At 48.6% G+C, this 22,851-nt stretch overlaps 1 protein-coding gene across 1 annotated transcript; it reads right to left on the bottom strand.

Annotated features, from left to right (window-relative positions):
- Positions 1 to 9,564: 9,564 nt before the first annotated feature.
- On the bottom strand, positions 9,565 to 21,655 carry DUSP5 (dual specificity phosphatase 5). The gene is made up of 4 exons (XM_047825674.1): positions 21,061 to 21,655; positions 15,886 to 16,034; positions 12,802 to 13,021; positions 9,565 to 10,038 (listed from the first exon to the last, which is right to left on the bottom strand). The coding sequence occupies exons 1-4, from the start codon at positions 21,437 to 21,439 to the stop codon at positions 9,638 to 9,640; spliced, it is 1,149 nt and encodes a 382-aa protein (XP_047681630.1). The 5' UTR covers positions 21,440 to 21,655; the 3' UTR covers positions 9,565 to 9,637.
- Positions 21,656 to 22,851: the final 1,196 nt, after the last annotated feature.

Here is a 22,851-nt window from a genome sequence, read left to right as displayed (position 1 = left end):
AATCAGAAAATAAATATTATGAAGTTTTACAGCGCACATTTCTCTTCTGCATTTCTTTTTCTGTAAGTACAGTTCTAGAAGTGCTTTTTTTTCCTGTTCTTTAAATTATTAAAGATATTGAAAACGTAGTCAAAAATGTTGCCAATGAGTTTTGGTTTTTTTGATTGCATAAATTACTGGGTGAAACTGTATGTATGTATATATATATATATATGTACATATACATATATATACACATATATACATGAGTCAATATTCATATGTATGTAACAAAAAAGTATAATTCTTAACCCATTGTATCTTCCAAAGCTGAAACGTTATTAGGTAAACTTTGTTGAAATTTGTTGAAATTTACATAAACTAAAATTGGACATTTAGAACTGTATTCTTTTAGTCAGTCAATTCCAATAAAGAGCTATTATGAAATGGTAACTATAAAACTCTATATTATAATTGGTCACAGAGGCATAGCATTTTAGCTATGGCTGACTTAAAAGCTCCTCTAGTATTATTTCTATAAGAATACACATAGAGAAAAGGTAATTTGAAAATTGCTAATTTTATATAAAAGATAAAGGAAAAAAGAAAGAAATTATTGTGATATAATAAACTTTCCTGTCACCATTTTAATTTCCCACTAGTGGAGAAAAATCACGATAAAAATATTATTTTTGAAAATTATTAGTCATGCTTTTATGTGAAAACTCTGAGGTATATTTCTAAATAGGTACATAAACTGTATTTTTTAAGTGTTTGAAAATTGTCATTTGGTGAATTGCTGTCTTTGAATTTATGATCACTTTATACAAATTTCCATAGCTCACTATATTTTTACATACCTTCCTTAATAAAATGCCAGAATACCAAAAAGAAAGAAAGAAAGAAAGAAAGAAAGAAAAGAAAAAGAAAGAAATATAAACTAAAAAAATCCAGTGAGGTACCACTACCTACGACATACTACCAGAATGGCTAAACTCAACAAAACTGACAATACCAACTATAAGCTAGAATATAGAGCAACTGGAACTCTCATTCATTAATGGTAGGAATGCAACTTACCACATGACCAGAAACATGTCCACAAATGTCCATAGCAGCTTTATCCATAACAGCCCAAAGCAGGAAACAACACAAATGTCCATCAGTAGGTGAATTGATAAACAAATGTTGGCATATCTATACCATATAATACCATTAAAGCATAAAAAGAAATGAATTATTTTTTGATACTTATATATCTTTTTATTTTATTTTATTTTTTTTAATTTTAAAGAGCAAGAGGGGCGCCTGGGTGGCGCAGTTGGTTAAGCGTCCGACTTCAGCCAGGTCACGATCTCGCGGTCCGTGAGTTCGAGCCCCGCGTCAGGCTCTGGGCTGATGGCTCAGAGCCTGGAGCCTGCTTCCAGTTCTGTGTCTCCCTCTCTCTCTGCCCCTCCCCCATTCATGCTCTGTCTCTCTCTGTCCCCAAAATAAATAAACGTTAAAAAAAATTTAAAAAAAAATTAAAAAAGTAAAGAACAAGAAAGTACACAAGCAGAGGCAGAAGGAGAGAGAGAGATTCCCAAGCAGGCTTCACACTCTGTGTGGAGCCCAATGTGGGGCTGGATCCCATGATCCTGGGATCATGATCTGAGCTGAAATCAAGAGTTGGACGCTAAACTGACTGAGCCACCCAGGCACCCCAGGAAATGAATTATTAGTAGTCATGATAACATAGATGAACCTTAAATGCATTATGCTAAGTAATATAATGCAGACTCAAAAACCTGCATCCTATCTGATCCCATTTATATGAAATTCTAGAAGAGGCACAGTTATAGTGAAGGAAAATATTAGTGATTGCTAGAGGCTGGGGTAGGGAAAAAGGAGTAAATACAAAGGGGCACAAGGACATTTTGGAGGTGAAGAAAATAGCCTATATCTTGATTGCAATGGTGTTAACATTGCTGTATATATACAGTTGTCAAGAGTCATTTAATTATAACATTTAAATGAGAGAATCTCATACTATGTAAATTATACCTTAATAAAGTTGATTTTTAAAAATAATGAACATCAAGGGTGCTTGGGTGGCTCAGGCGGTTAAGCATCTAACTCCTGATTTTGGCTCAGGTCATGGTTCATGGGTTCGAGTCCCACATTGGAGTCTCCTTGGGATTCTCTCTCTCCCTCTCCCTGCTCCCCCCACCCCCCACTTGCACACATGCTCTCTTTCTCTCTCAAAATAAAATAAACTTAAAAAGAATGAACATCCTTATTTAATTCCCATTGTGCTAGCACTCCGAAGGGAAGGTATAGATACCAGGGGAACATTTAATACAGAATCCTGAAATCTGGGTAGATTTCCCTGAAAAAATGAAATCATGAACTGCAGAGATTCATAAATGAGTAGGTGAAGAAGGAAAGGAAGGAAGCAGAGGAAGGAACAGGTGCAAAGGCTCTGAGCTTTGAATCCTCTCATGGCAACATTTCCAATAGAAATCCCACTTCTGCTTGCCCAGCCTTCACACCAGTGGGTAGTTCAATGGTGTAATTACTGTAATTAATAACCATGACCACTATTCATTGAAGATTTACTGTGTCTTTGACTTCATAGTAGACAATTATTCCTCATCGCATTTACTCTTTCAAACTGTACCCACAAGGTAGACTCAATTAGTCCACCCCTTTTATGGATAAGAACTTCAAGATTTAGAGCCAGGAGGTAACTTGTCCATGTCCACACATTTAGCAAATGCCAGAGCCGGAATTCACATTCAGGCTTATGACACTCCAGCCCCTGAGTTCCCAGACACCCCTCCATACAGCTTCAGTGAGACAATTCATTGGCTCCCCTCTGCAGGTCATGCATCACTACCTTTCCTTACTCTTCTTCATATAACACAGTTTCCAATCCCTTCACTGTCCGTTATCTGTAAACACACCAGTTTGTCCACGTCCTTCCTGAAATTCAACTCCCAAATCTAACAATTCAGTGATGTTGGAAGAGAGGGCTGTCAAGTGAATGAGCTCTTACAATGAGATCTCTAGAAACCCTGTGCTCAAGAACAAACGGATTTCATGACCACGTTTAAGGTACGTAGACATGGACACACAACTGAGATGCTTTTGAATTTCCTTTTCTGGAACACAGAGCACTGCAGAGGGAAGAGTATGGCTTTGGGGGCCCAATGCAGGTTGGGTATCCTGGCTCTGACATCCACGGGCTCTAGCTATGTAACCTTAGGCTGGGTTTGTGATCTCTCAGTTTTATCATCTGTACACAGGGCTAACAAAGTCTACTTTGCTGGGGTCTTGTGGCCTTTTGGAGAGAGAAAGTACCCAAAATACCCAGCATGCAGCCTGCCAATTGTAAGTGCTTTTTCAAAAATATTTTTATTTATTTGTTCTGAAAGAGAGAAAGAGTGAGCAGGGGAGGGGCAGAGAGGAGAGAGAGATCGAAAGAGAGAGAGAGAGAGAGAGAAAATCTTAAGCAGGCTCCGAACTGCCAGTGCGAGGCCTGATGAGAACTCACGAACCCTGAGATGATGATCTGAGCCCAAGTTGGGTGCTTAAGCAACCGAGGCACCCAGGTGCCCTTCAAAGATCTTTTTAAAGGTTCTGGGTAGTTAGGTTCCCTGGATCTGGCAGCTGCTTCCTGATTCTAAGTCTACTGTCCTTTTACTCATAGGCTGGAAATACATTTTTTTCATCTTCCTATCATAGAGATATATTCGAGGCTTTGCTATCTTAGAGGTTTTTCCTCTCAAGCAGTACATTTTCTTTTGGCTGCTGGAGAAGCCCAGAATGAAAACTGTACAGATGCTTCAAGGGTCTCTCTTGAACTCCCACCTAGTGGCTTCTCAGTTTCTGTAAACTTTATAAGTGAATGGTGGTAGGTATGTAGGTGGGAAGCGATTTGATTTACCACTATAAATAAATACTACCATAGTATAAAATTTAGGTATCATAATTGATCACCTTGGGGTGCTCACTGGCAGTCAGACAAGACTGGTAGGGTTGAGTTTCATTGTGCCCAAGCTATAAGGCAGTCTTCTTATCCAATACTCAGTCTACTGGCATTAATTGAGTACTTTACATGGCAAGTTAGCCAAGTGCATGGCAGGATCCCTGCCCCTTCTAGCAGAAACTGCCCTACCTACAGCCCAACTCAGGGAGTATGGTCTAGACAGGTTTCTGAACATAGAGGAAACTGATAGGTCCCAGGATGGACACCTGACCCTAGAGTAACTGAGCGGTGACCACTGGGGTGATGTGGTGACATAAACTCTGACCAATAGGGTAGCAGTCATTGAATCTAGGAAACTTGTTTCCTCTAGGTCTGGGGAGGATTTGGCAAATGGCATGGAGTCAAGGAGCTTATGTGTAGAGGATAGCACAGACTTTGAGGGAAATGGAGAGCCCAGCTTCGGGTTCTAAGGGCTTTTCCTTCCCGGTTTGCTGTTTATTCACCGCTTCATTCAACCAGTACTTACTGAATACCCACTATAAATCAGGCCCTTGCTGGGTCCCTCTTGAAATGAAAGATAATCTTTGCTCTCCCGGTGCTTCTAGTCTGGAGAAGAGAGTCATTAATAGAATAATCACAGATAAATGAATAATTTTTAAACTTTGGTGAAATATGAAGAAAAAATATAGATAGGGAGCCAGGAGACATGAACAGAGACATCTGACCTAGTCTGGGAGCCTGAGAGACCCTCCCTGGGAAGGAGAACATTGAGCTGAGACATGAAGACCAGTGGGAGTTATTTAGTTGAAGGGTGAATTTAGGGGAGAAATGTGTTCCAGGAAGGGCGAACAGCATGTGTAAAGGTCCTGAGGCAGGAGGGAATGTGGCACGTTTAGTGACTGTCAGAAAGCCAGTGTGTCAAGAGCAAGTAGATGCTATTTACCTCTATCCACAAACACTTTTCCCTAATGTGGCCTGAGGGGACCCTTCCTTGCAAACAAAAGCCCAATGGATAAAAGCATCTCCTGCATATTCCAGGTGCACAGAGGGGTACAAGAGCAGTGAAGTAACTTCATCTTCGCTCTACCATTTACTAGCTGTGTGACCTAATACCTGAGGCTCAGTTTGTGCATCTGGAAATTGAGATAACAAAAAACATTTGTCCAGAGCTGCAGTGAGGATTAAATTTGATGATGCCTGTGTGCCCTCCTCGCTTGGTTTGTGGTGCATAGTAGGGGCTTACTACATACTTCTGCTATTAGCCAAATCACTGAGAAAGGACTAGGGCTCAATAGGAACTCTATTCTTCCTCTTTTTTTTTTTTTCCAAAGTTTATTTATTTATCTTGAGACAGAGAGTGCAAGCGGGGGAGGAGCAGAGAAAGAGGGAGAATCTCAAGCAGGCTCTGTGATGTCAGTGGAGAGCCCATGCGGGGCTCAAACTCATGAAACCCTGAGATCATGACCTGAGCCATCTGAAGAGTCAGACGCTTAACCAGCTAAGCCACCCAGGCACCCCCATATTTAAATATTTAAATATCTGTTAATTTAAAAACTCCCTTCTTTTTTTTACTCCAGTGAGGGTGGAGGTGGGGCCAAGACGAATGCAGTGTTCAAAACAAGTTAAACAATACTAGAGAAACTAAGGGATCCACTGAGGCAGGGCTCCGTTATTAGCACGGGTCAACACAGCCAGGTGTACAGGATGCCATTTCCAGGGAGCTTGGGCATGGAGTATGCTGGGACCAGATGGGAGAAGATAAAGCTGGAGCCCAGAAGAGGGGAGCTGGGCAAGGGGATCGTGTGGGGCCAGAGACATTGGTCCAACTTCAGAGGCCAGCTCCAGTCTGGGACAGAAAGTCCAGTGAAAGTCGTTAGTACTCGTGAACTTCATGAGGGTGGGGCCGCTCGGCTCTCGTTCCTCCGCTGAATCCCAGGTTCTAGCAGGTGCTCAGTGTTAAGTGGATGGAGCAATGATGGTTATCTAGGCTTGGAGTCACATCCCTCACCTCCGGTGTGAGGAGGTCAGGAGGGGCTGTATTGCGGCTTTGAGCAATCCGTCCATCTGTTCCAGGGTTCTTCCCATAAGCATACAGGGCTAAAGTGGAGGGCAGTGCCAGAGAAGCAGAGACAAGGGATGAGGGGCCTAGCCATCGGGCTTGGGTTCTGGACAGGACTGATTCCAGAAAGAGTACAGAACTGGGCAGGGTTACTGAAAAGGCAAGGGATCCCAGTCCCGTGGATGAATCTTCAGAGGAGATGGTAGCAGAGCCCTGGAGATACACAGGCCTCTCTTCACACGTATAAACTGACCACCTCATTCTGTAAATGCATCGTGGGATGTTTAATCTTTCCTACCCAGCGGTTGTTTTTGTTTGCTTGTTAAGCCACTGTGGAAATGGAAGTAAAGGAAAAAGAAAGTTGGGAAATTTTTATTTCCAGGAAAGAGGGTGGAGGCAATACCCAAAAGGCACGCCATAAAGTTGTTGTAGACAATTGTATAATTGTCAAGAAGTGAGCTAAACATTTTGTCCTGAGCCGCCTAGTGGCCTAAGCAAGGAGGGAAGCGGGGCGGTGATGGGCTCATTTACGGTGTTCCGAAGATAAACCACCGCAATTCAGAGAGAGAAAGCCTTTGAGGGTATTGAAACCTGGGCAGGATGTTCCCCGGGGTCGCCACACAAAGGAGACCCGTGGGGACACGGGGCTTCTGCCAGCACACTGGTGTGCGACTGCTCACACGTTTTCTGCCCCCATCAGGCCCAGCTCAGGAGCCAGAGTGGACTCAGGAGGCTTACCCGCAGACCCAGCTGGGGAACAGAATAGGGGAGAACTAACGTCTCTATCCTCCCAGACACATCTCTACCTGGACCATTGCTAGAGACCAAGAGGGGTGTTTCTTCAAAGTGTGGGGATGAAGGAACTGGGCACCAGCAGCGTTAATTCCCCACCTAGCCCTGGAAACCAGTGTGAAGTTGGTTTTGACACAAATGGCGGTGTAATTAATGAGATTATTAAGGGAGTGAGAGTCCAAAGCCATCCCCAGCTGTGGGGCTTCACTTGGCTTACCCTCCGGTGACTCATTAGCTTAGGCGCAATCCTCATATGCCTGATTTAGAGGACTTACTCACCCTTCAGAGAAAGACTTTCGTGCAATAAAGCAAATGTCAGCAAGTTCGATGCAGCTTAGCGCACCACCCTAGCCTGCACCCAGCTTCCCGGCCCCCTGCGCTCCCTGCCTGAGGCCCCTCAGCCACTCAGCACCTTGACAGGCCCGCACAATGGGCAGGCTTCTGGGTCACGTTCCAAGGCTGAGCAGAACCTCAGGGATTTGAAGCGTGGGAAGGAACTCAGGCATCAACTAGACCAAGCCCTGGACAAGTTTAGTCCAGCGAGATTGTTGGAGATTAGCTCCACAGCGCTGGAGTTAGGGGCGGGGTGAGAGCCAGAGACCCCCCCCCTTCCATGGGGCGGGGTGAGAGCCAGAGCCCCCCCCCCCCCCTTCCCTGTCCAATGTTCTTCACTCTGCTTTCTTTGTGTGGAAGCCGTGCTTGGATTATGCAGATGAGGGGCATGGAGTGAAGGAAAGAAATGCAGTCTCACTAGTCTGGGTGGCATTCCTACCTGAGGACTTTCCAAGGAATCTGTGGAGGGGGGAGTCTGGAAAAGGAAAGGCTTGTGGAGAGCAAGGCCTCAAGCAAAGCCTTTGAATTGAGATGTTTACAAAGAGCTGGGCTACCCCGGGCTAGGCTGCCATCTCGCTGTTTGTTGACATGGTGCCTGAGGGGGGAGCTGGTGGCCTCTTTGGGCCCCTGAGGGCCCAAAGAACTCCCACTAGGTACCAGGGGAATTTCTATCTCAGGTGCTGGCTAGGAAAGAGGCCCGGAAGAGTTAGGCTGGGGCAGAAGCCTTCTCAGGCGTGGGGAGAAGTCACTATTGCTCCTTCCTTCCTCCACCGACAGAGGAAATAACTCAGCAGGCAAGGCAATCCAGACTTGGCTGTAAACCTACTCATTGAAGGAATTATCTGGAAGATTTAGTTCCAAGAGTAAAAAAGGGGAGTAGGCACTTATGGTGAACAGTCACCTAATTCACTTGGCCATTTTTTCAACCTTTTCTGAGTGTCTCCCATGTACCAGACACAAGGAGGCTGACCACAAGCTTGGCCCTCAGCTTGGCCTTGGTTTGCTGCAACCAAGGGCCCTTGAGCTTTAAGGCACCTTCAGGATCATCTAGCTCAGTTCGCTCATTTCATTGATGAAGCATCTGAGGTTCAAGGCAAAGTCTTTGCCTGGACTCACGGGAGTGAAGAGCCCTGAGTGGATGAATGCTCTGACCTCCTCTCCATGTGGCTTTCACCTAAGGACTTGCAAGTGAGCTCAGGGAAAAGCTTCTCGGTCGGAAGGCAATATTCTATATCGTTAAGATCACCAGCTCATGAGCGGACGCACAGCCTCACGCCTCCAGCAGCACATGCATCACCACTGCCCTGGTGCTCATTTGGAAATAGCATTCGTTTGGATCCAGGGAGACAGGCTGGGTCCCCACCTAAATGTATTCCTACCTTACCCCAACTCACCAACGACAAACAAGTGTTTTTTTTTTCTTTTTACTCTTTTTATTTTGCACTATAAAAAAACAACAATAACAACAACAACAACCAGTAACATACTGCTTTTCTTCACATTCACATGGATTTTAGGAAATTATTGCCTTTTCCCCTGGAGAAAGAACCTACGGACAAAAAAGAAGTACCACATTACAAAATCTGTAAACCCCAGAAGTCCACAGCTTGAAGACAACCCCCAGGGGCAGGGATGAAGACGTGTGTCACCGGAGACGAGACAAGCACACATGAAGGACGGCAAACTGGGGAAAACGACCATTTCAATGCCACTGACCCAGACAGTGGGTGCCCTATTTCCCTTGGCACCCACTGCTACCACCTCGAAGGGGTGATTTTTGGTCTAAGGTCTGAAGAAGAGTTGCTTTGAGGAGAGGTGCAATGAGAAAGGTTCAAGTATGAGTAAGAATCATGCGAAGTCCGAAGTCAGGGAAGAACCCACGGTGGAGAGGACACCCAGATAGGTCAGTGTCTCCCTACTTCAACCGCCTGTCTCTACTGGCCCCAAGAGGGAGCCTCAAAAACATCTGAGTGTTCAAAGCAGCACACAGATCGTGTCCCTCCAAACCCTGCAGGGTTACTTTCCCGACTGGGTGGTGATCAGCTTATGCCCTGAAGCAACAGAGACAGATACTGAGACTGCCAAAGTTAAAAAAGTAAGGTGGAAATTGTGCTTCCTTCAAAACGAATTGGCTTCGTAACTGCCTTTTCTCCCGGTCTAGCAACTGCTTTCTCCCATGCTGCTGCAGGGATTTATTGCCTTACGCTTGAAATGAGAAGGCAAACTTGGAGGTGCAGGGACTGGGCGGTCCTGAGAGGGCACGGGGTCTGGAAGTACAGTAGTTGGCACGCGCTGTGCTCTCATGATGGCTTGGCCTTCCTTCGGTCCCGAAAACCTATCCCCGATGTCAGTGTGAAGTTCCTTTGCAAGCCTGGTGCTCACTCTCCCAGTGGGGCAGTGGGACAGAGTGAGGTCTTCGGTATTGCACAGGTATGAAATGTCCACGAGTTTAGAAAGCAGAATCACAGTTGTTCTTGGGACTGGGCTGTTTCCCCATCCCGGTTTCAGCAGGATGTGGCCGTGGCCACGGGGCTCCTGCTGAGCTCTGAGACTGTCGAGTGGGTGGGCACTGGCACCAGCACCGAGGTAGGGAATGTGCAGTAGGAACCTTGCACGTCAGGGCTCAATGTCTGCAAATGGGCTATGAATGAAGAGCTGGCTGCCTCCCCTTGGCAGGAGGGAGCCTGTGGCGTGGAAGGCAGGATCTCAGACTCATACTGCAGGAGCTGGCCCATGAAGCCGAAGTTGGGCGAGACCACACTCCTCCGCTGCTTGATGTAATCGAAGGCATCCTTCAGGCGGAACTGCTTGGTTTTCATGAGGTAAGCCATGCAGATGGTGGGCGAACGGGAGATCCCAGCCTCACAGTGGACCAGGACCTTGCCTCCCTTTTCCCTGACACAGTCTGGAAGGAAGAAAAGACAGTGAGGATGAGCTGGGACTGGAACCCAAAAGGCAATGCCAAGATACAAGCATTAAGCACAAAAGCGACCTGGTTATCAAAACATCACATCTGTTCGAGCGCTGAGGTTCCTACACAGTCTCTGATGCCCCTTGGCGAGGACGGAGCTTTTGGGGTCCCACCAAGGTCTATCCCCACTTAGGACCTTTCTATCCTTAGAGGTGCTTCCTTGTTCGCCAGGATACTTGCATAGATTCTGCCCCTGAGCAGGCCAGACCTGGAGTCCAGCAGTCTCACATCCCTTCCTGGAGATGCTATCTTAACTCAGGTCCCGTGAATGGGTTTCAAGAGGGCATTGGGAAATCCTTGACATTGCGTGCAAATTTATTGGGTAGGCACATTTCTCTGAGAGGGTCCCAGGTACAAAGACTGACTTGGAAAAGGAATTCCTGTCTCTCAGGATCTGAGTCGTATGGTGATGACCCAGTAGTCCTCTCCTGCTAGAGGCTTGTCAGCCTCGCTGGGCACCCTCTCTGGCTGTGCCAGGGGCGGGATGCTTGGCTCAGCTCCCAGGGTTCCCACCACCAAACATACGATAAGTAGTGCACAGCCACTAATTATAGCCCTGGCTAAGTGACGCTTACTAGACCGGAGGATATAAATGGCTTTCGCAAACTCCATCTTGCACAACAATGGGAGTCACTGCCATCAAGCTACCACCATCAGTTAGCATTCTTTTAGCTCAATATGATTAGGGGGTGCCCTCCTTTCCTGTTCCACTCCTCTCCCCCAAAGAACTACAATAGTTAAAAATGAGGGGCAAAAGGTTACACACATACACACACCAATTAAAAACCACGAAAAACAGCCGTTCCAATTCCCTCTTGCTAACGAGGAAATGATTACATTACGACACAGGAAGTTCAATGATGTACCTGGCACTATGTAAGGCAAAAAACACTGAAGGTTTCGAAGGGAAAATCAAGTCAGCTCCCTTACCCGCCTCCCTCCTCAAGTTGGAGACGTTTGTAAATGAATCCGCAAGATCTAAAACATCAAGTTCCTGTGGAGGCAGGGAGGAACCCTGGAGTTTCCCCAGCAGAACGAAAATCCCAAAGGACGCGCTCAGTGTAGCTCATTGGAGGTACCCCCAATTTAGTCTGACTCAAAAGAAATAAAGCCCCTGTAAGTTAGTTCAAAGGGGACCCCAACCCCTAGGATTGCAGGGTCATGGCTCCTGATTTTCTTTTGCTCCTTATAGGCTAGCTTTTAGTTGACCAGTGCTGTATCCAAGAAAACAAAGGGCTTAGAGCATGTTGCTTCTGCTCTACCCCTGAGGGCTGGTGTTCCATGTGACCTTCCCAGGGCCTTCCCCTGGGAAGGAGGTCAACACAGGGAATGGCCTCAGTCCCTCCTTTTACCAGGAGGGCAAGAAGTCTGGGGAAAAGCATCCTGTACTTTCAAAATGCTGTCGGTTTGTGCGGTTATGTACACAACACACAGGATGGGGAGGGTTCTGAGAAATGGACGGGGGCGGGTTTCATGACCTCACCGAGGAGCTATCTAGGTAATTAAATAACTGGCAGAGAAGGGCAAGGCATTCCCAGGGTCAGGGAGACAAAGTCAAGGGTTTCCCACTCGCAACCCATCATTTGGGCTGCCTCTCAGAGAGCCAAAGGAATCATCTCAGCCCAGAGGCTCAGGGGACCAGGACATGGTCTTTTTGCCTCTGGTGAGTTTTCCAGTGGGTTTCCTGTAGAGGAGAAACCATGTGCGATGAGCACTGGGCCCACCAGGTGGCCAAAGCTAGGCGGAGTGGGGGGTGGGGGGGCTTTAATTGCACTAAGTAGTTATTGCTGTGGCCAACATCTGCCTTTCCCCCTCCAAAAGCCCTCCAAACAAGATAAGGAAAATCACATCTCAGCTTCAACAGCTATGCATATTCAAGGGAAAGAAGGACTCTGGGAAAGAAGGCAAAACCACAAGGTTGGGGAGTGGTGTTTGCAAGTCTGAGACAGCAAAAAGTCAGCCTTGCAGCCGAGGAAGAGGGATGGGGGAAAGGGAAGAAGATGTCAAATGAGAGAAAAATCAAGGTTATGCTGAAGAGGTGGGGACCCAGGGCCCAAAGCCCTCTCCGGGCAGAGGGGCCAGAGGCTTCCAGGCCTGCACAGGGGAGGAAATGATAACTGCCTAACACAACGTACAAAAGATGACAACTTTTCTGTGCGCAAAGCATGAAGCTTGATCAAATGCTATCTTTAATCCAAAATTAGCTGAAAATGCAAAACAAATTGCCCCTAAAGCAGTCTGCCAAAAACCATGAAAAGCTGCCAGGGCCCTCGGGGCTCAGCGTGTTAAGCAGTGCTCTCTCAATCCTTCTGTTTGCTTTTTAAAAATACCCCAACCTACGTAGGAGCACAGTTGGGATGGTTCTTTCCTTCCCTTGCTTCCCTGGTGTGGGGCATTACGCACGGACACACCGCATCCCACCCAGCTTGAAAAAATAACACGAGCAGCAGTGAGTACTTCCATAAAATGATATTAATTCATTTATCTTGCAAATTGAAGCTCCTATTAATAGCAACTCGAATCCTCCCCTCTGCGTCTTTGGTGGCTGCAAACCTTCCCGGCTCCAACTCCTGGTGGTTGCACAGACAAGACGCTTGTTTTTCTTCTTGGCAAAAGTAGCCTCCATCAGTACATCAGAACCAGAACAGGTGCCCTAGGCGGCTCCCCAAACAACGGAGGGCGAATGACTGAACCTACCAATGAAGTCTATTGCTTCTTGAAAGTGGGAGCTAATGTCAGCTGTGTGGCTGTCTTCCACAGGGATCCATTTGTAGTGTAGGTGGGTCGTGCAGGACTCGGAAATCCGCCGTGAGACATTCAGCAGGGCCGTGATGTGCAGGTTGGCGAGGAGCTCGCACTTGGATGCATGGTAGGCACTTCCAAGGTAGAGGAAAGGGAGGATTTCAACTGGGCCGCCCTGGAAGCAGGGGCAAAGGATAGCCAGGGAATATCGGATTAGCTTGCTCATTTAGGAGAGGAAACAAAACAAGCCTGACCTACTTGTTGGAGGGTGGGAGGTTCCCTTTCTGGTTTCCAGGTAGAGAGTTCAGAGCCAGGGTAGTTCAACCAGGAGTGTGGGTGGAGCCACCACCCTGGCCAACTCTCTACCCTACATTGCTACCTTGTGACTCAGTGACGGCAAAGCCCACACGGTGAAGATTTTCGTTTTCTTACACATATTGATTGAGGAGGCAGGAAATGCTAGCAGCTTCCCTGTGCTGATGGGGACGAGAAGCTATGTGTAATGGGAAGAATCGAGAAGCTAATGTCCCAAGTTCTAGCTGCCCTGAGAGAACCAGGGCAAGCCTTTTAACCTTGGGGCAAGCCCTGTTTTTTCTCTCAGGGAAGCAGATAAAACTCAACAAGATGAGAACCCTGCTTTGCAGTCCTGATATTTTATAGTGTATCTTATCAAACCTAGGACACTGATCCTAAGGTGCACATGGTTTTAGCAATGTTAAAATGTGCCCCCCAAAAGGATGCTTCTTAGAAGTGAAAACAACCACTGTTTACCCAGGATCCTTAAAGAAAAGCTGTTAAGCCATGGGCAGAGGGGCTTCTCCCACACCTGATCTTTGTCAGGTAGCGCTGAGGGTTCGTGAAAGATGCTTACATCAGCCTTTTGGAAGGCCACCCACACACCAGGATTCCCGTTAAGGAGGATCCCAGTTAGAACCAGAGACCATCTCCCCTGAGGCAAAGTTAAAAGGAACAGCTAGACTGTGGCAGTCTTAGCATCTCCAGGGTGGCAAGACAAGCCAGTCAAAACTGGAACGATGGGAGCCCCCCCCTCCCTGATTTAGAGGGAAACACTGTGCTTGAGGGGGGACAGTGGCTGCGTCTTTGGGAGCCTCTCCCATATCATCCATCTGCTTCCTGTGTTTCCACTTCCTGTCCTGGAATAAAGTCGAATGGAAACTCAGCCAGATCCACAGTAGGGAAAGAGGCATAGGATGAGGGACAGCAGCAGGCAATTCTCAAATTACCCATCATGCAGCGTGTGCTTTTTCTTTCCAGAGAAATCAAGTGTTTGGGCAAAGGTCAGGTTGGCTAATCAGAAGAAAGTTATGGACGATTTTACAAAGGAAAGTAAAAGTAACAACTAGTTATTTTATTAGCACCTACAATAGCTGGCCCCGGACTTAATACTTTATACACACCTACATAGATCTCTCTCTCCTTTTAGTGCCTGGAAAACACTGACAAACCAGGCCTGGGATCTCATCCACTTATTTATATAGCCTAGATCAACACACTCCTGAAACCACATTTCTTTGCTTTTCTGAATCCTGTTTAGACTCAAGAGGAAGAAACCCCAAAGGTTAACACGACCTTGGCTTGGCTTCTCTCAACGCAGAAGCGCTTCTAAGAAATAGCACGAGGGGGTTCCCCAGATGAACCCTGGAGACACATCAGGGCCTCCCCAGTCCTCTCGGCCAAAGGTCTGTTGTGCTTTCATGATATCCTGCCAATTCTTGTTTCTCTTTCACTTTCTGAGAAGTGAGGGGAAAACACCACCCAAACAAACAAAAATAGGAATCCAGCTAAGCCGCATGCCCATGGCTTGAAAGCTTGAGGGTTCATCATAGGCTGTATTTTCAATAAAGAAAAACAAAATAATAACCGTGGCACCTTGCCAAGCTAATGGGCTCCCTGACCCAGGATCCCATTCAAGGGAAGTCACTTGGCTTTACTGGGAAGTTTATTCGCAGGGGCAAAGCTCTGCTCATGCTAGGCAGCTGGCACTTTAAACAACAGTCAGACGTCTTCCTTTTTATGATCTGGATATATTCTTATTTTGTGGGAAAACCTTGAGAAGCTCCTCCTACCAGGTCAGGTGGCTAGGATGGCCCCTTCCTAAAAGAAGGCATGTAGAAAACAGAACAAGGTCTTGCAAAGAACCAGAGTTGAGAGAAGGGAGGAGGTCTGGGCCTACTGTTGCCAGGATTCTTTGCAGATAGATCATTTCACCAGCGGTGAGACAAGTTTTTTCCCTCTGTAAAATGGGAAGATGGACTTTGATCTATGGTTTCTGCCAGATTTGGGACCTTGCCCACCTTTTGCCCATCCTCCAACATTGTAGGTAACCCCTGACTGAGCCTTCCACATTTTCATCCTTTAGTGAGTTGTCAGAAGGTATAAATTCTTTGAAGGAAACCACCACCCCCCTATTTGAGTGAGCATGAAATCCTCTATAATATCTCTTGATCTGCTCTGGTTTCTGAATTTATGGAATTGTAAGCACCACAAACCCTTCGAGACTGCTTAGCCATCCCAAGGGTTGTTTCTCCACGACCCTCCCTCAACCTCTCCCCCAGCCCCATTTCAGTTAAAAATAACAAGACACACTTTGACAGGTACTAGGTTGGTTTGTAGAAACTGCAGAGCATGAACAATTCAGGAAAAGATCAGGAAAGATCAACACAGGAAGCCTGAAAGTCGGCTCTGAAACACCTTCAGGGAAACCTAAACCGATATTTTGAAGCTTCTCTGCACTTCCTAGGCCAGCTAATAATAATGTATCTTTCACTTCCCCTTTTCTCCAGAAGCTGTCAAGCATCCTGTGGCTCGTTTGCTCTTGTCAGCTTGTTTGCTGGAAAGAAGCCCATTTACTCTTGGATGGGAACTCAAGTTGGCAAGTAACAGCTCTCTGAAGCTCGAGGGCTCTGCCCAAAACCCTGATCCACGAAAGAAAGAACCGGTGCTGCTGAGCGGGGAGAGGAAGAGCTGGGGTGCCGAGGAAGGAACAGAGTCAGCAGCCTCTAAGACCACACCACGTACCTGGTCATAAGCCGGCCTGTAGCTGATGCTGAGCACTGGTTTCCCACACTGGTTCATGAGGGCTTTCTCGGTTTCAACCTTCTCTTGTGAAATGGGTTGTACATCCACGCAACACTCAGGATATTCCGAGTAGAAGTTGTCATATCCTCCTGCAAGGAAAACAAAAAAGGAAGAGATGTTAAGCGTTGATTTCTCAGGCTTTCAGAAAATGCCCCCAATTAGTCAATACCCCAAGTGTGGAAGAGTCAAGAATATTACGCTAACACAGATTCTGGTCTTACAGAAAAATTGAACCAAGCCAACTAATAGCTTTGGAATAGAAATGGGCTACACCCCCCTCACCCCGCCCCCCCCCTCCCCCGACACACACACACACTTTTTTTCCCCTCTCTTCTAACAAGCTACAGTTCAGAGAGGCAATGATTAACTTTTTGCGTCTATCAGAAGCAGCTTAAACTGTGAAAGGAAATGTATCCGACATCTGGCAAATATTAACCAAATCCCTCCAGAAAACAAAAGCTATTTTCACTTGTTTGTCTAAAATGCAGGTGTGATTATACAGAATTTCATTCATTTGCAAGAAGAGACTCCTAAATTGGTTGGCTTCATCCCTAGCCCATTAGCTCTGAACTGGATTATAGACGGAACCCTCTCTATTCATAAGGGAATGGGGGCCAATATGAGGTTTAAACTCAGTGCAATAAAACAACCCTGCCCTTTCGCACTCCCAAGGTGCTCAGAACACTGCTGACAATCCTCTCTATAGGTCCGATTTTGAGTAATCAATCTAGTTAATTAACTTCCAAACCAAACTGGAGACCCAAGGCCTTTGGAACTTAATTCTCAGTCCCAGTAAGTAAGAACTGTCTCTCTCCCCTTGAAGATCACCTCACCTCCCTGACCTTTCTCCACGACTACATATCTTCAAATGATAAACTTCTCCAGACGGGTCACTTAAGGTAAAACCTATCTGTGACCAAGTCATAGAAACTTGGGTATACAAAGAAGTCTCAGCTATTAAATACAGAGAACAAACTGAGGGTGGATGGGGGATTGGGGGAGAGGGGAAAATGGGTGATGGGCATTGAGGAGGGCACTTACTGGGATGGGCCCTGGGTGTTGTATGTAAGCCAATTTGACAACAAACTATATTCATAAAAAAATTTTTTTAATGCAAAAAAAAAAAAACAAAAAACAAAAAAACAAAGTCTAAGGCCCAGCACTCAGTGGGAAAGAACCAAATGAAAAACTGGCCTCAGAAGCCTCAATGAATAGGCCAGCTTTACTTGGGGACATCCTTGCTCCCAATCCAAGAGGATTTAAGGCCCTTCCAAGAGCGTCCAGAAAACCTGCTTCTAATTTTTTTCTGACCCAGAAAATTCACTTGGGGTCAAATCATCAATTAGATACACATTGTAGAGGCCATGTATTTTCTACAAAGTCCCCTCTTTCTTCTGTCTCTTGGTGTTATTACAGCCCCACAGTGAAGCATGTGGTGGTTCTAACCCCCTGCAGTAGACAAATGGTTAATGGATACCATGGCGGTCTCCAGCTCCCTCCCAGAAGCTGCAGCCAATTCCTAGAATGAGTCATCTTGCCATTACTGCTTCCTCCCAGCTTGCTGGAACTGCCCCCGCCCCCAGTGAGTACACTCAAATCTCCTCTGTGGTCACTTTAACAAAAAGCCCATTGGGCCTCCCCAGATGAGCTTCTGGACCTCTAGGTCAGTCAGGACAAAAGACCACGCCAGAGAGCAATGGAGGTGGAAGGTGGCGGTGTTTGTGGTTTAGTTTCCCCTTCCTCCCAACCGTAGCCCCTAGGCCCTTGCCCTCCTAGGAGGCAGAAAGAATGTCAGACTTACACGGACACACAGACACACAGCTTCGCTGGAAGAGGTGTCCCTAGCTAGTAAATCACTTCCTGTGCCTGGGCCTCCAACATTTTGGGTTCCAGGAGACAAACTGAGTGATACGGAACAGGAATCTGGAGTAAGAGTGGCCCAGGCGTTCCCAAGCTTTCCCAAGAATGAGGCTTGGGAAAGAGAAGCAAGCCTTCAGGCCACCCCATCTCTTGTCTGTAAATAGCGCACTTAAGAGTTGGCTGTTCGGAGGACAGACAGGAGGTGCGGGTGTGGGTTGGGTCCTGCCTGCCCACTGACAAAATAAGGCAAGCAACACAGATTCTCAGCGTAGCTCTGAGGGCCAGATAAACAGTGTCCTGTCTCTTCAAGCTGGGGTCAGGAGTCCTTCAGATTAGAGGGTCTCTGTCTTTCACCCACTCCTTTCAGAGGCATGGAGAGACAGAACATTCTTCTCTGGTGCCTCACTTGAGTTGCAAGAGCCTAGACAATTCTTTTGGCTGCCTCAACCCTCTTCAGAGTGATTCTGCTTTTGATCACCACTGCATTACCAGGGGAGCAGAGAAGGTGCATGCACACTGCTTATAAATACACACTGACAATGCCATTAGGTCATCACCTCATTTTAGCGGGGTTTTTTTTTTGGGGGGGGGGGATGAGAGGAGGAATAAGGGAAGCGTAAAAGGCATTGCTCCCAAGATCTGAAACGCCACTAGTTTAAACCTGAATTCAGGTGTGCCTGGGTGGCTCAGTCAGTTAAGTGTCCAGCTCCTGAGTTTGGTTCAGGTCATGATCTCACAGTTTGTGAGCTGGAGCCCCACATCCAACTCTGCACTGACAGCATGGAGCCTGTTTGGGATTCTCTCTCTCCCCCCCTCTCTCTCTGCCATTCCCCCATTTGTGTGCACTCTCTCTCAAGATAAATAAGCTTAAAAAAATAAATAAATAAAACCTGAACTCACATCTGGACATGAGTTAGATAAGGAAAAAAAATTTTCTTTGGCAACAACTTAAGATTTTAGTAATGTTATAACGGTAAGTATCAAGCAACTTACACTGAAAATTAAAACACACACAATATCAACCTGGCAATTTTACTGAAAGATAGTGCACATGCAAAGCATCTGGACAAAGATCTATTTTACCACACTGCCTCAAATAGTGAGGCTGAAAAGTAATCAGCCAGCTGCCACCTAGGGATTTGTTTAAAAAGTAAAATTGGGGCTCCTGGGTGGCTCAGTTGGTTAAATGTCCAACTTTGGCTCAGGTCATGATCTCATGGTTCGTAGGTTTGGGCCCCAAATCGGACTCTGTGCTGACAGCTCAGAGCCTGAAGCCTGCTTCAGATCCTGTGTCTCCCTCTCTCTCTGCCCCTCCCCCACTTGTGCTCTGTCTCTCAAAATAAAAACATTTTTAAAAATTTTAAAAAAAGTAAAGTGGACATGTATGCTCTGATATGGACAAATATCCCAAGATCAAGTTAAGTGAAAGAGGCATGAATAGAAACTATACAAAACCATTCTATGTTTTAAAGATACTCATGGCAAATTAACTTGTCTAAGGACGAACAAGAGAAATAGTGGGTGGCTGTCTCCGGAGAGTGGAAGTAGGTTCTAGGGGGTGCAGAAAACCCACTTTTCATTGTAGAGCCTTTGTGCTTTAAAAATTTTTACTTGTGTATGTTACTCTCATTAAAAAAAAAAATTTTTTTTAAACATGAATTTTCCGGAGATGTGAGCTGCTTACTTCCTGTGGCAGTAACTTCTAAACCGTCAGCATGCCCCCCCCTCCTCCCACCCAGTGCTGAAGAGGGGTGGGGAGCCGAGGTAGTACCAGGAGGAGTTTCCTGGAACATATCTTTCATGATACTTGGGGAGGCGGTAGCTTTTCCTGTATTCATTGCTAAGAACAGGAGACAAAAACCACATCAGGAAGAGAAAAAAAATCCAGGGCTAAGTGTGAAACTTCTGCAGAGCTTGGAGGGCATCCCTCCATCCCGAGGGCTGAGGATGAAGGACAAGGAAGAGCATCTTCTGCCTGTCTCCTCCTTAAGAGGAATCAACCAGGGACAGTCTACAAGAGGTGGTAATACGAGGCGGGGGGGGGGGGGGGGGGGGGGTGGGGCGCTGCCCATGTGATCTCCTGGCCTGGACTGTGTGAAATTCCCCAAATTGCATGGTTTTAAAACAAGGCCCTCACCCTCCATTCACTGCCCCCGAGTTCTGAACCACATCACTGTGGTATCTCAAGGCGTCTGCAATAGGGTTGGCAGGGCCTTGGGGCACAGCTTGGGCTGAACCCTCATCTCTGCACTGTGGGCTAGGTCTTTCATACATTCGAGGTTACAAAGGACTCAAATACAAGGCGGGAAAAGTCATAGGAGTTGGCCCAAGAATCATTGCTCTGTAGTTTGTCAGTCACCCACCACACCACCAGGAAGTCCAAGTCCTTTCTCCAGCAGGTGTAATGCGCTGACTGGTGGGGCAGCTTCTGGGGCATCTCAAACCAAAGGCGACGGAATCCCCTCCACCACTAAGGTCCTGAGTCCTGGCTGCACCTCTCCGGAGTCCTGGCACGACTGCCAGCCGCCCCTCACCCCGGGGAGACAGCAGGAGGCCAGCCCTGGGGGGGTTTTCTCCGAGCTGTAGAGCGAAGGGGTGAAAAGGGTGGGACGGCTGTCAGCTCCAAATTGAGCTAGAGAAAGGTCTGGGAGGGGAGAAAGGAAGGCCGGGGGGGGGGGGGGGGAAACAATAAAAAGCAGTAAAATAAAATGGAAAGGAAGGGGAGGGACTCGCCAGGGTCAAAAAGGCAAGAGGGGTCGATGAAGACAACCTTAACGTACGCTTATTTTCCAGGCGGGAGGAAAGGGGACACCGCGGCGCCACGCTCCAGGGGGTGGCGACCTGCTGATCCCGCCAGATCTGTCTATCAGAAAGACTCAGAGCCCAGGCCCCAGCGAGGGCGGCTAAGCCGGCGCGGGGAAACGGAGACCCGCGCCAGTCCTGGCCGACGGCCCCTGCCTCCGAGAAGGGGCGCCCCCGGCAGCGTAACCAACCGCACCCACCCCGGCGGACCTGCCGCCGGGAGCTTTCGAGGAACTCGAGTGGGGAGGGGGAAGCTCTGAGCGCTGACAGTGGCGGTGCCCTCCCCAGCGCACGTCAAACCCCAGCGTGCAGGCTCCGGCAAGTGGAGACTACCGGGTCCGGGGTCGAAGACGGCGCCCCGCACAAGGAGGGGACCCCCAGAGCCCCGGACTCTCCGGCGCGGTGGCAGATTGGTGGTTGGTGACAGGGAATCGGCGGCCCCGATGCGCTCACCTTTGAGGAAGTAGACCCGCGGGCCGGCGGGCAGGCAAGCGAGCAGCGAGGTGAGCACGACCCGCGCGGCGCTCTCCTCGCGCAGCTTCTGCCAGTGGCGGCTGCCCTGGTCGAGCACGACCACGGCCGCCACGCCGCCGCCGCCCTCCTGCAGCAGCCGCGCGCGCGCCGCCTCGTCGGGCAGCACGTAGCGCGCAGACACCGCGCCGCCGCGGGCCCGCCGCAGCACCACCGAGTTGAGGTTGACGTTGAGCGAGCCGCGCACGCTCGAGGCGGCGAAGGCCAGGTAGGGCCGGCAGTCGAGCACCACGCAGCGCGCCGCCGCCTCCTTGCGGAGCATCTTGCGCAGCTGGCGCCCGTCGAGCGACGTGACCTTCATGCCGCCGCCGCCCAGCGGTCGCGCGCCGCGCGCCCCGCAGGTGCCCACGGCCAGGGTGCCCGCTGGCGAGGCACGGGAGGGCGGCCCGCGAGGCTGCGGCCGGCCGACCGAGCCCGGCGCCGGAGCGGCCGCTCAACTCTTCTTTCCCGCCCCGAACGCTCGGCACCCGGCCGGGCCACTCGCCGCCCCAGAAGCCGGGGATTCCGCCGGCAGCGCGGCGTTTTATGTGAATGAGTGTGCGGCCTGTGACGTGGCTGCCCATATAAGGCCAAATATGGGTATTTCCCCGCCCCCTTCGGGCTGTGGCCACACCCCCGGGGAGCCGGAGGCGCGGGGCGGGCGCCCGGCGTTAGTCAGCCGGAGAAAGAGGAAGTGACAGGCGCCTCCCTCTGCTTTCTGTGGCATTGCGCGGAGACACTCACTCGCGCATCACCGGGGGCTGCCGGTGGGGTGTCAGGAGCGTTACGAGGCCGAGGTGACCCACGCTGTGCGGGAAGAGGAGGAAGCGGAGGAGGCAGGGCCCGGCGCCGCATAATCAGCCCGGCTTCGAGTTTCAGAGACGTAGGTTCAGAACCTGCTGGGGGCTGTGCCAGACACCGAGCTAGGCAGGGCTACGGGAGCCCGCGGCCGGTGCCCCCACATGAATCGGAAATGAGCATTGGTCTTCACCCAAGTCTTGACGGCGGCACACGAGATGATAGCTGGGATTTGCTTCACAAGGGGTGGACTATACCGATGACTCGGGATTGGGTTTGTGTTGGTAATCGTTAAAATTCAGGGATGGGTACGGGGCGGGGGGGGGGGGTCCCTTATACTGTGTTCTCCACTCTTCTGTTTTCTTGAAAATTTCCGTAATAAAAGTGCTGAAAAGTAAAAATGGAGAGAGGAGAGCCAGCTGTTAATCTCCCCATATGGATTCTGCCCTTAAAGGATTGACAGGCCTTTTCTCTGTCGCACTCCAATAATAATTAGAATAGTTGTTTTCTGAGAAGCCGTTTTCTAGCCCCTGGAAAATCCTGTCACGGAATCAGCTGCGGCATCAACATGCATCCGTTGATGGAGCTCAGTCCCAGGCTGCTGTCCAGGTGGCTTCTGGATTTGGGGGATTATCTGTAGATCAAGTCTAATCCCAGGCTGTCTGCCCCCACCGGTCCCCAGCAGCTTCAGGCTTCCCGTCCCCAATCTTGGTGAACTGGACGCATTCACCCATTCAGCAAGTATTCTGGAGGGCCAGCTTCGCGCCAGGGGCTCTGCAAGCTGCAGGGGCAGGTGTGGGGGAAACAGTCTCTACCCTCCAGCTCATGACCAACCATTTTGTTGTTGCCCTGAGGAGGCGGGTGGGGGCTGCTCTGTGGAGAACAGCCTGCCTCCACTAGAGAGATTCTTGGTTACCACAGACATAGGAGAATGAG

The sequence above is a fragment of the Prionailurus viverrinus genome, chromosome D2 (assembly GCF_022837055.1).
Source record: "Prionailurus viverrinus isolate Anna chromosome D2, UM_Priviv_1.0, whole genome shotgun sequence".
NCBI classification, from domain to species: domain Eukaryota; kingdom Metazoa; phylum Chordata; class Mammalia; order Carnivora; family Felidae; genus Prionailurus; species Prionailurus viverrinus.
This window is presented reverse-complemented; position numbering and strand designations above follow the sequence as displayed.